This window comes from Clupea harengus, chromosome 2, assembly GCF_900700415.2.
Source record: "Clupea harengus chromosome 2, Ch_v2.0.2, whole genome shotgun sequence".
Classification (NCBI taxonomy): Eukaryota; Metazoa; Chordata; class Actinopteri; order Clupeiformes; family Clupeidae; genus Clupea; species Clupea harengus.
In genome coordinates, this window is record NC_045153.1 from 25,764,377 (window position 1) to 25,781,207 (window position 16,831).

The following is a 16,831-nucleotide window of genomic DNA, read 5'->3' on the forward strand; positions in this document are numbered from 1 at the left end:
AACCAAAACTCCAGCACAGCTGGGAATGAGAAATGCCTGCACTTTTAATAAAACCTTACTCTAACGCCAAAGGCATTTCAAGACGAGAAAACAAATCATTTACTGAAGCCTTGTTTCGGGGCAGACTAAACACAGACTGAAATGCCCAATTTGGGGACTTCTCTCGTCCAACTCTCAGGATGAACAGCTGAATACTGGGCAGCCACCAGTCTGTGTCTGCAATCAAGCCACGCAATGGTTTACTGGCCTGTGCATTATTTCCAAAACACAATCTTCTCTGTTCAACTAATTTCAATAATTGCAGCACTTTCAAGAGATGGTTATGTTTAATTCACACACACTCACAAACTTAGATCAACAGCTGTAAGTGATTTCCTTGTTTGTTTCTTTTTTGTAAATAAAATGCAGCTGCAAACAATCACATCTGACTTTTGAAATGATGAAACCATGTTCATTTAGGAGGCCAGCTGGACTACTCTGTAATGAAAGCCATGTTCACAGGTGAAATATGTAACATATTAATTCCAGTCTTTGCATCATAATTACCTTTGCCAATCTAACTCTACTTCAGGGGGAGAGAAAAACATGTTTTTACCTGGAGACTGAAAGCAAACAAGATGTTTCAGCAGTTTATGCACTTCAAAACAGGGAGGGAAAAAAAAGAAATAAATGTCAATCAAAAATCCAGCTGAACCTCTCCTAATAACTGCAATGTCACATCAAGGCCACTAGGAGGCACATAGGGTTAAGAATTGGGAGCAGTGCACACACCCACGGGGCCACACAAACACTAAACACTCGTGTTCTCTGACACTCACTTTCAGAACCCCAGCGCAAAGCGCAGCTGCTCTTATCTCTGCCAAGGTTCACACAGAGGATCTCACTTAAGTAGCCCCCATACACTTAGCCTGTCGGCCGGCAATGGGAACCACACGTGCTGGGTAAGCCTGCTGTAGGAGGCTGTGGTACCTGTCAGACTCCTCTCCTGTGGAGCCTCCTCAGGCGGAGAGGGGCTGGGTGTGGAGGTGGGGGGAGGAGGCGCCTTCCGCTTGGTTCTCTTCAGCGAGGACTCGGAGGGGGACGCTCGACTCCCGGAGGGAAAATCCTAAACGATGGGAACAAGGAGGACACAGTGAATGACGCAGAGACATGTATTACGCAAAACACTGAACAGATGAGAACATTTTTCTATGCATAAATTAGTTGTATATTAAATTACTTCCGGAGTGTGTTTCTCGGTAAATCAGGGCACACTGTATATAAATTATAATACAATAACTTTGCCTTTACTGAATGATGCTAAGCCATGGCAGGGCTAAAGAATCACAGTAACACTGCAATTCTGCAGAAAAATAAGACAGCCTCCTTTGATGAAAGACTTCTGTGTTTGAGCTCTGCCCAACACTTACCTGATGGCCATCAGGCTGGGTGGGAGACTGGGGCTTGGCCTGCTGATCTGTCCCAAAGTCAGGGGTGTCTTCAGGTGACATCATGGCGGGGGGCAAGGGCGCCCTTCGCTTCTTTGGCATGTCCGACGGCATGGTGTTGGAGTTGAAGCTGGACGTGTGCGACGGGAGAGCACACATACTGACCGGCCTCGGCTTCCTCAGGATTGGGGACGCAGGGGCGCTCGCCGTCATTGGCTGGATGGAGAGATTAACAGCCAATCATGTGCCTGCAGTTGACCCCCCCACCCCCACCCCACAACCAAGCAGTGAGCAAACGCTCTCACAGAGGACAAACATTACGCAGGGCCAACCAAGAGCAAGTATTCGACTTCCATGCCAAAGTTTAAAGAGCAAACAGCAAAACAAACAAATGAGTGCATGCCTGTGGCCGTCCGCAAAGCTCGCAATTGCTCAAGCGCGCGAGTAATGGAATGGGTGGAACACACACCTGATCAGACTTCTTCCGACTTTTTCTGAAAAGGCTGAACAATCCCTTGTTTTCTTTATTTTCTCTCTCTTTCTGACTCTTGTCCTTCCTGGCCGACAGACAGAGTGTGTCTGTTGGATGCATGCGATGGGAAAGGATCAGTTAAAGAGTGAAATATGGTAATAAGATACAATATGGAAAATAATGGAAACAAGATACACAAATACACAAAAACACTAAATATGGTAATAACTCCATCATGTGAAAGACTCATTTAACCCTGAGAATCAATACTTGAGCAGAGAAACAAAGCAGGGATGAGGTCACCTGAATGAGTGGGTGAGGGAGGGAGATCCGTTGGACTAGTGGCTGTTAACAGAGAGAGTAATGAGATCTGATTCATTATACACGTTGACAGCATGAAAAATGTTAATACACTCAGCGCTCACTCCACTTAAACACACTAAATGCTATTGGACATTTTGCATTTCCCATTGAGGGGAAACCCAAGCAGGGGGTCACTGTCAGAGTTGAGATATGGGCCTGTAACTTATTTTAGAACAAAATTTTCCATCGGCTCGATCCATAACTCTCTCCTTTGTGACGACTGCATTATGCACACTTGTCTCGAAGTCTGGCTCTATTTTAAAATCAATAAACTAGAAAGATCTGTGGAGAAATGCGAATGCTGAGTTGGGATTTTTCTGGTTCTTTGATTTGTTACCTTCTGTATCCCTTGCATAGACTTCCCGGATGCTGAAATCGTTGAGGGAGTTGGTCAGGTCTAGAGGCTCGTCCGACTGCACGTTCCTCAGCAAGATTGTCGTCGTTGTGTCGAACTCACATTTCTCACAAATGGCTGGAAGGAGCTCGTTGAGCGGGATCTTGGGATTGACTCGGAGAATGGTCTTCTGCGTTTTCTTGTAGTTTATGACCAGTCGGACAGTTGCCTGCACGTGTACACAGGGAGAGCGGTCATGCCAAAACAAGCCCACAGGAGTACTGCAAAGCACTCAGAGCTACTGCACTCTCCAACTCCAAGCACACATGTGGATCACATATTACCAAACAATACTTCTACAGCAGTCATACTGAACTGGCTCTTTCTGAACTGACAGAGAGAAGAAGTAGCAGGTTTAAAAAGGAGCTATTCTCCTGCGATTCATGGATGTCTAAGATGGAAGATGTACAGTACCTCGGGCATTTGAGAGCCGGCCTTTTTGTTCCTCTCCTCCATCACCCCCTTGGGCTTGAGCAGGATCTTCTCGGCCTCCAGGGTCCCTATCAAAGCGCTGGGCTTGAACTTGATGTGGTTCCGGTTCTTGGAGACCAGCTCGATGGTGTGTCCAGATGGGTTCAGGTGGTACTTGGCGCACAGCGTCACTAACAAGTCCATCATGGGCTTGCTGTAAAATACCAAAAAAAAAAAAAAAAAGTTGGAAACACTACAACAAAGAATGGGAAATGATGCAAAGCTGCACAGCCGTGTTCTTTCAGTACTTCTTGAGTGTCTGCCAGGAACAGTCACAGTAAAAGGACATTCAGTGGCAAAGATGGAGCCCACCGTCTGCAATAATTTACTGGGAAATAAAAAACGACCACAGTGGAAAGTCTGGCATCAGACAGGGTTCCTATTTACCTGATGGATATGCAGTGCAGTATACAGTGTCTTTGTGCCTGAGGAAGCAGCCAGATGACGCACTGCCACTGAGAGAAAAGAAAGCTTCAATTCAAGACCTAGCTGACTGAAGGGGCAACCCAAGTGGCTTTTTTTGTCGTTGTGTGTCAGCTCCTAGTTAGAATGTTTTTGTAATGCGAGAGGCAAAGTCATGTGAACTGATCTCTTCTGATCCTTTCAAGGGAAATAAAAAATGTGTAGTTACATAAGGGCCATCTTAAATTGCCACAGTCAGTGATGGAATATGAGGTCCATTACCTCAAATTTGCTGAACCTAAATGATCCCATGTTCTAGATTTGTTTTCTGCATTATAATATGATTGGAGAAAATGGTTCCTGCAAGATTTCAACTGATAAATGATCATCTGAGATGCTCTGATTTGAACATCAAACTTAAAAAAACAAAAAAATGCAGCCTGTTACTGATGAGTTGCAGGATCATTCCAGTTTTATGGCAATGGAGGAAAAAACCTCCTTTCTGCAGTCTACTCTATTTCTGTCTAACCTTTCAGGAGAGGAGAGAAGGGCTTTAGCAACAGCTCTCCTGCTTCACAATGCTGTCCAGCTGAGAGCATGTACTCCTGCGCTTGAGAGGGCCTCTGAAATATCATGCCAACAGTTTAATCCTGATCATAATGAGTTCACTGTACTCACTCTTGGAAAGAGGGGGAAAGACAGAAAGAAAGAGACTTAAAGAGAGGGAGAGAGAGAAAGAGAGAGAGAGAGAGAGAAGGAGCAAGAGAGAGAGAGAGAGAGAGAGAGAGTGCTCTTTGAATACAATTTGGGTTAGGGAAAAAGAAGGTGAAGAATGCCATGCTTAATCCTTTTATATTGAACTTGGTTTTAATAATAGGCCTGAAAGAGCAGCAATTTGTCTATAAAATGAAATGTTTCAATGATAGAATGTGTGAGGCGTGTTTGAAGTGGGCTTTCATGCAGGGGTCACACACTCAAAACATTTCTCCTATATTATTAGCAACATTGCCTTACATGGTATGGGGCCAAATGGAAAAGGATTTAGACCCTGGTGGCACTCATTCTGGCTAAGCGACGTTTTTTCTCCCAATGCAAAGCTTTGACAGTTGCTTATGATGTGGATCCAGCCAGCAGGCATTATATAGCTGTTGACGTAACACAGAGGAGACTGGCTTTCGGGGTCTCGTGTTCAAAAGCTGCGAGAGACACAGCAGCGACGATTCAGAAATATGCAAACCATTTCCTCGCAGGTTCGCACATCTGGAAATGCGGTCTCGCAAAAAACCCCAGGCTCTACACGTCATGCTTCAGAGCGCACACACACACACTGCACAGAACCCAGCGACGCTGGGACATATGTCCTCAGCCCATAGAGTTAACGCACGGTTCTACAGAACCAACCAGAACAATCCCATCTTCGCTTCCACTTACCCTTTCACCACCCTTCACTTTTATCTATCATCTGTTTGTCCAACAGGTGCTACAACATACTCAAAGGTCCTCACAGCTCTGGCGTGCGTTTCCCAATAGCATTTTTACTACAGAGACGCTGTCAATTTCAATGCTCTCACTCTCTCTTAGCTACCATGGATGTTGCACAGTAGTGCATATCAGGAGACAGGGCTGGACTGGGTCTTCTGAGACGCCGCCGGTGGACTCTCACCTGCCGTGCACCACCGTGGTATTCTCCACACCCTCGGGCAACACCACCACCAGGGTCAGGTCCTGCTCCAGGGGGTTGTCTTGCTGTTCCATGGCCGTGCGCTGGTAGCCGGGTGAAGCGGGGGAGAGCGGCGGACCATCAAGGCCTTTCACAGCCGGCGGAGGCGCGGGGGCTTTGCTCTTAGATGACCGTCTGTGGGGAGAATCACACGGGGGGGGGGGGGGGGGGGGGGGTTTAGGACATGTGCTGCTACTGCAGTCTAATGTAGACGGCCACTCAGATACACTTCTCAAGGATTTATATCATGATTATATACCGTAACAAGACAGACGGAAAGAATGGTCAAAGTTGAATTCAAGCCCACTAGAAGTAAATGTATAGGCATGTATAGGTTGTTCGTGCAATAAAAAAAAAACTGACTGCAGTCAGCCTTGTTTGTTTGACTAAGAAAAGCTATGTTTTTGGGGGGCACTGTGGGGCAAGCAGTAGCCCCAACCACATTCAGGCTTGAATTTGAATCCGGCCCGATGTCATTTCTCCTGTCCACTCCTCTTCTCCCTCTCATTTCCTGTCCAACTCTTCACTGCACTATCGATTAAAGCCAAAAAAGCCCCAAAATAAATCTAAAAGAAAAAAAAGATAAGCTATGTTAAGAAAAGAGAAATTTAGATTCTGAGAAAACGGTTGACGATCCTGTAGCTAGCCTGGTTACTGTATACTTCCTGTCCTCTCATTAACAAGACTGTAAATCATCCTCCTTAAGTCCCAGTCATGACCAGCTGTGACCTCTGACCAGAGATCTTTGACATAATTCAGACTGAAATGTTTCAGTAATCGTGGAAATCAGCCTGATTGGGGATAACTCCCATGAAATTCAATGAAAGGAATCCTTTCTCCTCAAGTTAAAACGAGGAGTCTTTAAAAGAGAGTGCTTGAGCCTACTTTACACACAAGTCACAAGACAGGCAACTGAAGTGGTGTATTCACTGAGCTAAACAGAAAAAAAACAAGGAAGGAGAGGGAGTCCCTTTTCTCTCTGACAGGGCGGATTAAAAGAGAGGGGAATTTTTTTCTTAAGCACTGATTCGCTGTTCAACACAATAATCGATCTCAGACAAGGGACTGACACGGGATTGGCATCAACACATTTTGGAGCCTTGCCACTTGGTCACAAACGGAATGTCTACTAGATATCTTCAACTGTTTGCGTAAGCAATACAACTGTCACAGTCACTTCTGTCCAGAACAAGGGCCACACTAACACACACACATTTTGCCCATCTTAAGCAACCCAAACCCTGACCTCAGACACACACACACACACACACAAACACACAAGCACACACACACACACACACACACACACACATGCCACACTTTGCATAATCTCTGCAATTACATCATACTTTGTCTGAGGATTGTGTTCCATGCAAATAGATTTGATCAAATCTCAAAGGTCCATATGTCTGCAGAGAAACCTGGTAAATCCGTAAATTGGGCCAGATTGTATTTTATACTAATTAACAAAATTCTCCAGATTGATCTGAGTAGACCTCATGCAGAGAGGTAAGTCACGAAAGACAGCGCCCAATCCTTTCAGACTAAATATTCCTCCGATGGGATGGGGGAGGAGGCGGGGGAACTGGAGTCTGAGATCTGGAGAAAAGCTTTTTTTTTTTCACAGCTCCTGATTAACAAACTCTTCAGCCTGTCTACAGAAGTCCACGTGGAGAGCAAACAAACACTTAGGTGTATCTCGACAGGAACGACACGACTTTGAAAAGGGCTGATATGAAATGACTTTCAGTGAAGGGTAACCACAAGCCTCCTTTTACAGAATTACTTTGTGTCAGTCTTCATAGAAATCTTAACCACAGGAGTAAACACACCATATTTTCATCAAATGACACTTTGAGTTTCCAGTCTGACCTGTGTCTGATGATGATTTGGGATTGCTGGGCATTACAAATGAAAAAGTCAGAACCAAACATACTGTTTTTAAAATGTCTGGACTTCTTTTTAGCAGCACACCATTCCAAACTGATTAGAAGGTACTGAATGGATGTGCAGCTACAATTTTTGTAGTCAAATGGTAGTCTTGTAACACGTGCACAGAAAAATACACACATACACACACATACACACACACACACACACACACACACACACACACACACACGGACACATACATGCAAACACAACCAACATGCAAAACACACTCTTCGGTCGACTCACAAAGTCCACATTTCAAGGTTCCACAAGTTCATCCACTGACTTTGCGCTAGTGTTCAACAAACATTCAGAGTACTCACGTAGGCAAGCATGACTACACATCATTACCACACCCTTAACAAACATCTCATCAACTTACTTCTTATAACTTCTCTCCCTCTTAATAATTAAAGTTACTCTCTTAGACGCGTGCTCCAGAGAAAGAGAACTGGCTGCGCTTGGCTGACACCTCCTCTGCCGGGGGGGAATGAGAGGGAGTGGAGAGGTTCACTCCAGCACAACACATGCAGCTTTGGCCCCCGAAGCATGTGCATCCACCTGTCAAAGACCTTCAACAGGCCCCACCACCCTAACTGCCCAAACACCAGCAGCAACAGCAGCACACATTGTTTGATTTAGTCAATAACCTTGTGTGTGAAAGTGTGTGTGTGTGTGAGTGTGTGCATGTGTGTGTGTCTGTGTGTGTGTGTGTGTGTGTGTGTGTGTGTGTTTTCCCGTGCCTGGCCTTCGTATCCAGACGCATCTGTTTGCATGTGACTGAGCAACGTGGACAAAAGGTCCGTGTACACTTTGCTTGCGCTGCCCCTGGGTTTTCCCAGCATGCATTACACTGCTGCTGAATGACAGAGAGACTTGTCCAAGCTTGACACACACACACACACACACACACACACACACACACACACACACACACACACACACACACACACACACACACACACACACACACACACACACACACACACACACACACACACACACACACACACACACACACACACACACATGCCCCAATACACTTAAACAAATATGTGCAAAAGGCACATTTCAATGCCACTGGGAGATCTGACGAGCTCAGGCAAAGTTGCCAATCTCCAAAACACAGCATACGCCCAACTAAGACGATCACGTGGCAAGGGCAGAGGGTTTAATTCACTGGAGATGATCTCACACTATGCTGCAAGTTTACAGCATTCCAGCTCCTTTTTGGAAAAAAATCGCACAGAAAAACCAACTCTTTTCAAACACTGCACACCTCGCTGAAGACACTGAACTCATCAATTTGGCAACTGCCTCGGCCAATTCGAATTCCAGTAGTTACCACCGCACACTGCCAAAGGGCCCCAGCAGTCCAATCTGAAAGATATATTCTCTTTTTTGGGCCCTTCTCCATACGAAAACAAACTGTAACTCAACACAACAGAAGTTGGTCAGTGTGAGTGATATGGGAACAGATGTTGTGGTCTCTGGCCACACCCTCGAGTGTGGAAACACCTGGCAGCGCCAGCATGAGCAGTCAGGCTGCCAGCTGGGAGACTGGGGCTCGCTGCCTAGCAATCCAGCGCTAAAAAGACACAGATGAGACCGCGGCGGCGCAGTACAGCGGTGTCTGTGCGTGCTGCAATTTAAATGGCTGTGTCAAATATCAGTGGGGGGAAATTTATGTCTCTAGCACTGTTGCCTGCATTATGTTGTCACACAAATCTAAATTGGATAAAGACATACGTCAGTAAGCCATAGTCAAACACAAGTACAGTGGGCCTGTTTTCAGATAACTGACATAACAGTCCAAAAGGGTTCTTTCCAAGTTGAACTCCTCGTCTTCATCGCAGATGAAGTAAGAATGAGACACGCGAGTTTAACCCCTTTGCTTGAGTCGAGCCTTCAGGCAGATTAAAACGTTCAACTCTGCAATGATAGTTTTGGCCCTCTTATGTTGTGCAAATGGACACATTCCTCCTGGATTCAGTGAGACTGATAAGAAGGACAGATCCACATGTCCTGGAGCAAAATTCACCATCGCAGACACATCACGCTTCAGTGGATATTAAAACATTCAACATGTCTCAAGGCAGCTCAGAGGTTATTAGACCCCACCGCAGAGCAAGTTTAATAAGGCCTGCAGAATGTGAGCCGAGTTTGACTCCTACTGTTGAGCAGCTGTTGTTATAAGTCCGCCATTGTTCAGAGGGAGTTTCTAGCCATGTAAATAATGTTTACAGGGCTGTTCCAGCATCTGATGACAAAGCACATAGCTAGCTTAAGACGACAAGCACTTAATTAAAGTCCTAAAAGGGCCACCAGACCAAAGTCAAGTCTGAACACAATGCCTCAAGAAAAAGAAGAAAAAAAAAAAGCACATTGGGCAAGCTGATCGAATTGAGCCACAAGGTCCATTGGAATTCCTGACATTCCGACACACATTACTACAACTGGAATGTGACTTCCAGTGAAGGACAGTTGCGCTGTGTGCTTTCCAAAGCATTTCTCAGTCATAACGTAGGGGGAATGACTTCAGATGAGGAATCCAAGATCAGGGTCCCGGCCCGGGCAGATTTAAACGTGTGCAGGTGGATAATTGAAGGAAAAGTAGGGACGAGGCGAATGGAAATATTTTGCGCACGGCGCTTTCACTGGCTGAGGGTCAGAGCATTGCACTCTCAGGGCCCTCCAACGACTCGCCCACAGGGAAAAGGTGGGATAATGTGCAAGGCGCTGAAACAATATGCTAAGACACCTTCCTGCTCCGGAGTGGAAAACACCCAGTGTATTTTAAGCCCGCTTCAACAATGCCCACCACTGCGACAAAACAAAACTTCAGAGAAATAAGCAGCGTTGTTGGCCGTCCTCAATTCATTGGTGCCAAAGATAACGAACCAATACAAGGGCTTTTCTCGAGCAACAATGAATGAGAGGAACTACAAAAATGTGTCTACAGTTGTCCTCCTTATCCAGAAATAACCTCTAAGCCATCAAAACTATTTATTATATAAAGACACAGAGTACTTCGGAATTTAATATCTCTAGTATTAACCCACAATCAAACATGCCTAAACCTGAAATTACAAATACGAAGGAGAGGATATGAACAGCATAAATGAAAATGTTGGCAGAGTAAGATATCACCTTTGGGTGCAATGACCACAGAGCATTAACCAAAACAGCAGGCTTATTATGCTTGGCAAGGCTAAGTATGCCAGAGGCAGCACAGTACAGAGTGCAGCACACCAGGTATCAGGAGGACAGTTCAGCATTTCCAACACCGGATTACAGGCCAAAGCATGCTGCCTCTAAATTACCTGTCCTCACACAAAAAAAGACACTGCACAGGTGAGGGAAAACTACTCTCATACAGTCATTCTCCCCACTAAATAACCATGTTTTCAGTAGTCATCTTTGTGCTCTTACCTCCAGGATTCCCGTTTGACACTTCAGCTGCTAAATACCGGTCATGTCCCACGCACACATGCACACACACACACACAAACACACAAACCAGCAAAGAGGGAGAGAGGGAGAGAGAGCGAGAGAGAGCGAGAAGCCGCTACTATAGAGTGGACAGCCTACCTTTAGGCCCCACCCAGCACCGTGACATCAGAAAAGCTGGCTCCTTATTTATATCCCTGCACAGCGCCCCTCGGCTCAGTTCGGAGATCCGACGGGGCAAAAAAAAAAAAAAACTCTTTGGAGTGGTGGTGGTGGTGGTGTGTCCGTGTGGCTCGACTCAGCGTGAACTCTGGCCAATTGTAAGCAGGACAGTAATCAGCTTTGCTCTCTCTCTCTCTCTCCCTCTCTGCTGACAGCTAACAATGTGAGGGCAGATTGATTAAACAGACATAGCCCCAAACTAACATGCATGTATTGCTCCCTTATCTGCGTTCCTCCATTTATCTTCATTGTATGCTCTGCCTGATTGAATTCTGCTCTGTCTGTCTGTCTGCCCCAAATACTCAGGGTGATTAAATCAGGTTTTGCAACTCCATCTGTGTTTACTTTGTCATTATCAAAAATGCTGCTCTCTCAACACCACTGTATTATAGAGGTGAGACACCTGAGGGCTGCCCCCTTGAAAGGCTGCATTGGTTAAAACCTACCCTTTGAGCACAGCATACACATTTCTACCAAGTCCCACAAGCACAAACTTGTAGCAGCAAATTAAAATATACACTGACGGTGGCAAACAAGGCGTGTTTGTTTTTTTTCTGTACATAGCCTTTAATCTCATGAGCTCTGTGTCGAAGATGATGTGACTTCTCCGGCCAGTGACATGTGACTGTCGTGCCGCTGACTCATCCTCTAGCAGGCCAGCCTGACACAAACAGGAAAAGTGATAAGGCTAGCCCACTCACCAATACATTGCTGATTGGCTACTGGCTGCACTGTGATCCACTTAACTTTGTGCAAAGATGCAACCATACAGCCATACAATCAGTACACAGTAGGCACGCCACTCAAACACAATATACAAGACCGGGTACAGAAAAAACCCTGTTATTCCTCTTGAAAACAAGAAACATCTAGGTGTGAAATTGTGTTGCGCTTTGCTTAGCGATGATACAGGATAGCATGACTAACCTCACGCTCAGCCTTCGGGCTGCAAGAATCTTTAGCATTCCTGGCTCAAACACTCCCACTATAGATAGAGCATGTTTAAATATTTAATCTCACTGCTCATGTCAGACTGTTTTAGACCCAGGATGTTTCTTTTAAAAAGAGGTGTGCTGCCCATACAAGCTGGGGAAAGTCTCCCCTCGGTTAGCCGTGTTCTCGGGCAGCCTGTGGCTCATTAGGGTAGGGTTGGGGTCAGAGGGATGATATATAGACTGCCATGGATGGAGGGGCTGCCGAAGACCTCAGCAGCTCTAATGGTATTTGTATCCGGCAGACACCGGCTCTAAAGAACTAGCTGTTCAGTTGAGACACATACCATAGCATGTGGACTATTCACACCAGAGTGCAGTAGCTCTATGTGAGATGGCAAAACAAACTGTTTTCACCAAGTTGGCCTTCTAATTATGGGTTTTGTGTACATATGACATACGTGACATACACAGCCATATTTAATCAGATCCATCACTTTCATATTATTACATGTTGGCTATTAAACATCAGTGTTTCCCATACATACGGGGCGCCCAGGTGTATTAATGGCTGTTAATTGTTCTCTGACTTTGGTAGTAGCTTTCTATTCTATGAAAGAAAGCACCAACTATGCTCTGTTGGTAGCTACAAGATCCAAGAGTGTATTCAGCACACGTAACTTGACCATTGAGCAACATTACGCAAAGTGGTCTTGGCTAAATATAAGGTTAAATATGATTATAATTTGTTTCTTTTCAGTCTATGGCGGTTAGAAAGACACAGACTAACTTTAGCTAATATTTTAAGAGAGTATGGTGTGAGGATGAAGGAGAGAGATGCGCAGCACCACAGGTAATTTATCCAACATTAGCATTTAGCGTAAAAGGGCAATAAATGCAAAAGCCTCAATAATTACGTGTGTCCGTTAATTTGATGTGAAATTACAATGCTGTCAGTTGAGAGACAAAATGCAGAGACCAACTAGATTTAAGCGTGTTCTCAATTCCAGTAAGTCAGTGGAGCTAATGGCACAAGCAGAGAGTGCTGAGGGAGCAGCAACAGGTCCCAGTGGGGTAGAGGCAGGTGCAGGTGACCAAGCAGCACAGTTCCAAACAGTGCCATCTTTGTACACACTAAAGAGAGTTTTATTCTTGTGTTTTTTTTTTTTACTTTGGCTTACTATTCCTATGTAGGTAGATGGACGGGAGGGTTGGGGGTTGGAAATTAATAGAAATATTCAATAAATCAAGATTGTGCTGGCAGGTAATGCCAGACCTTTCCACCGGCTACTACAAAAAGTTCCTTTCAGACCTGCGAGAAACACTGAACATAATTTCACTATTAGCCTTCCTTAAAGGCTATCACAACAGATCAAAGCATTAGTTGATATTCTCAAAGAAATAGTCTTATATTTGTGCATTATTGATTCTCTGATTGGTGTTTACTGATGGGATAGGAGAGTCAGAATTTCATTATATCTGAGTTGGCACAACAAGCTTTTGGCTGTAACCTTCCAAATGATACTCTCAAACTCTCAACTACGGGTGTATTATGCTTGAAGGGCCTCCATTACAGAAAACAATACCCACGGGAGGCCACCTGAAATTCCACTCATAGTTTTAAAGACGCAGTCCACAATTCAGTTTCGGTTTTGCGAAAGGTTGTTGATCAACAGCTCAACAGCTCCCCAAGCATCGTGTTGACTGGCTGGGATTGAGTATGGCACGTCCGAGCTGCTATGTCTTGTTTCCCAGGATTGTGTATGAACACCAGAGACAGCTAGAGGACCGTGAAGAGCAATTTGCTGAATTTGACAGAAACTGTATAGGATTAAAATCGCTGACTGCACCTTTAAGTGCAACTCACCTCCACTGAAACAAAGACACTGGTTCAAACATGACCAGAGAGAAAGCCAAGCTTCCAGGTGACCTTTTCTCCTCCCCCCAAAGTCCTCATAATACACTGCCAACATTTTTGAATGGAAGTTGATGTAATGGAAACTACATTTTTTTTTCGTTTTCACTGGGGGACCATTGAGTATTTGTGATAAAAAGCAGGAAGTTGTGACCTTGGAATGTGGGTGAACCATGAGTCACTCAAATATCCTATGCCTTACAATAAGAACAAACAGCTACCCGATCGGCAGACTGGCTCACACTTATCGCCCCCCCCCCCCCCCCCCCCCACCTTCTCCTTCCCCTGAAAGCGGCAAGCCCTGCCCAGAGTGAATGGATGTGAATGTTGATCTTCTCGACTTGTAAAAACAGGCAGTTTCGCTAAATGCAGCGTTGAAAGTTATTTTCCGCAGCTGCCAAGAACGTGCCAAAATACAACTAATTCAACATCAATGGAAGAGGAACGTCAACAATTTTACACACACATTTGTGTATGTGTATGTGTAGAAATGGTCCGTGGGTAATTCAAAGGTCCTTTTCTATTTTTGGTCATGAACAAGCCAGCATTTCGATTGAGAAAGTCTGCTATCAGATGATAGGGAGAGGACTTGTGTTTGGAGGATGAGGTGGGCGGGGATTTGAACTGGGGGAAGGGCTGGGGCTGATAGGGCAGCAGGGGGTGGTGGCAGTTTTGGGGGAGTTGGGATGGGGAAGCAAAGTGAGGGAGGGGGGTAATCCCTGTGGAAAGACAAAACACAGGACCAGGGACACAGCTGGTAATTTGGTAAGAGAGGTCACTCACAGTAAACATAAGCTGTTTAGAGAAGGCCTGGAAAGGCCATTACTTCTCAAGCCTGTGTGGGATGGAAAGAGAGAGGGAGGGAGGGAGAGCGAGAGAGAGCTAGGGAGAGCAAGAGGAAAAAAAAGGGAAAGAACACAGCGGCTCTCTATGTGAACTCCCTATTTCCTCTCCGTAGCCCCTATTATGTGTGGCAAAACAAAACACTTTTTCTCCCACAGCACACCACTATGCTGGCTCCCGACTCGTTCTCAGCAGTTATTTTTTGCACCCTTGGGAAGTGCCTTGATAGCCATCTCGAGGAGATCACAAGCCTCAGAAACACTCACATAATGGTGCTGATATAAATCGGCTCATTCTGAAAACACAGAGGAACGCCGAGAGGGCAGGCGAGACAAGACGTATGGAAGGCGGCGTGCACATGCGCACAGTAAACAAACAGGCCTTTTACAATCCACGGCTCGATGCGGCACAGCAAGGAGTTCCCCCCAAGCGTTGCGCAGACAGGAATGAGGCCGTGGGAGATTGCTCACAACAGGCAAATTTAAGGCCGCCCTTGGGTGTTCGATGTACGCCCTGAATATGACCCCCGGGGCTGGCAAGGCCACGGATGAGAGCGGCACAGATTGTGGATGCCTCAGGTCCAAACACGCAGTGAAACACAGACAATGTTCCCAGTGAACTGACAAAGGCAGAGTCAAGGCCTGCACAGGCTTCCAGTCCAGTCTCAATATCTGCCAAACACTGAGATAAGCACGCAGGAAAGAACTCCAATTAGGAATTTACAAGAATATCATGTTCCTTACCTGATAAGGACAACAAAATCAGAAATTAAATTAAGAGTGCTTCAACTCATTAAAACCTTGTGCGGTAAATGTTCTGGAGTGCTTCACCTTGTAAAAGTCAAGGCGCGTGTGTGTTTCAGTTTAACTGAAGAGGCAATATTTACATAGAATGACTGGAGAAAACAGTGTTTCCCCTTGAGTCACAATTATATCTCTTACACTGCATCCATTCTTGCGAGACAATGGCACATTGTCCTTGCCGGAGTATGTGCCAGACCTGCCTGTGTTTCCCCTGCTCGCGGATCACATGCACAGTAACTTCCACCGGGGTCGCTCGATGGCCAGGAATTCCAAGACTTTAATAATGCAACATCACCGCGATCCCCTTGATTTCTGCTTGCCTTTGAACTTTTCATTAAACAGCTCTTTCAGCACACTGTAACGGCGCGCCCAGAAGCGACTACGCACATTTTAGGCCAAATACGCAAACGTATGGCTGGAACCCCAGCGACTCTGCATAGGATTTGGATGAATTAATCCGGAATTGTGTGTGCAAATATATTCGAGTGTCCACGTCGGAGACTTCGGGGCTGTGAAAGAACGCCATTCACGTCGACTCTCACCTCGTGGCACCGAGTTCCATTTTGGCCCTTGTTTAAAGACGTCTTTCAATTGAGATGAAAGCAGTGGCTGTGTCACTACATAGGTGGGAGGTGGGCTTGCCTCTGTGGCGAATGTGTCAGATATGTTTTTGTGGGCTGCTCAACACACAGCGCAGGGCAACATATGCGAGATCACAGGCACAAAGAGCACAGTGTTCGAGTGGAGTGGTCCCTGTGTCACTTTGGCTCTTGTGATAGCGCCATCTAGTGTTTCACAGGCACCAACGCTACCGCCATGTGCACCCACCCACACACACACACACGCACGCCGGATTTACAGTCCATCCTTCGGGTTGAGAAAACAAAGGAAATTGTTATTTAATGCAATAAACTTTTCATATGGACATGTCTCCCCCATGGTGCCGTGTTGCACGGTTAGTGCAGTGCAGTGCGGCGTATGGAGTAAGGGGAGGCCTCCGGGAGAGAGGGCTGCCGTCTGAGTAATCTGCTGTCTCCTGCTCCCTACTCGGACTGCCTGTCTTTTTAACACATGGTGCAACGCGTAAATCCCTCCCCCTCCTGCCGCCGCAGCGCTGCCATCTGGGCCAAAGTACCAAGCCCCCAACTGGATTACACAGATCATAGATGGGAAATCCAGGAAACAAACTTGAGTTAAGAACTGCTTATTGGGAACAATCATCCCCCTGTGTTAAATATCAGATCTCGTCAGCGTGATGAAGAGACTGTTCCAGTGGCTCCCAGAGTTATTGCATACACTGTTGGTAATGCGAATTACATTATTGCTGCAATATATAACACTGTCAGCTATGTGCATGGCCCTGTGTTCATTTTGGACTCAAGTCGGAAAATTAGCCCTGTTCAGCTACTCAGTTATCGCTCAGTTTGTTTTCTTATGACCCCAGGTCATTTGTCTCACAAGAACGACCAATATTACTGTTACTAC

General features: G+C 45.7%; 1 protein-coding gene across 3 annotated transcripts in view; it reads right to left on the bottom strand.

Moving 5' to 3' along the window:
- cobll1b (cordon-bleu WH2 repeat protein-like 1b) overlaps nt 1-16,831 on the bottom strand; it is a 28,724-nt gene that overhangs the window by 7,759 nt on the left and 4,134 nt on the right. Inside the window, exons 1-8 of one of the 3 annotated variants that reach the window (XM_012836429.3) lie at nt 10,614-10,898; nt 5,193-5,384; nt 3,071-3,281; nt 2,600-2,825; nt 2,203-2,244; nt 1,897-2,006; nt 1,410-1,643; nt 970-1,105 (exon numbers count right to left, since the gene is read on the bottom strand). In XM_012836429.3, the coding sequence (XP_012691883.2) occupies nt 970-1,105; nt 1,410-1,643; nt 1,897-2,006; nt 2,203-2,244; nt 2,600-2,825; nt 3,071-3,281; nt 5,193-5,284 (1,051 nt within the window). In that variant the 5' untranslated portion in view covers nt 5,285-5,384; nt 10,614-10,898. Of the gene's footprint in view, nt 1-969; nt 1,106-1,409; nt 1,644-1,896; nt 2,007-2,202; nt 2,245-2,599; nt 2,826-3,070; nt 3,282-5,192; nt 5,385-7,563; nt 7,756-10,613; nt 10,899-16,831 lie in introns of those variants that run through there. The other 2 variants (XM_042710645.1, XM_031558408.2) reach the window with 2 other exon arrangements.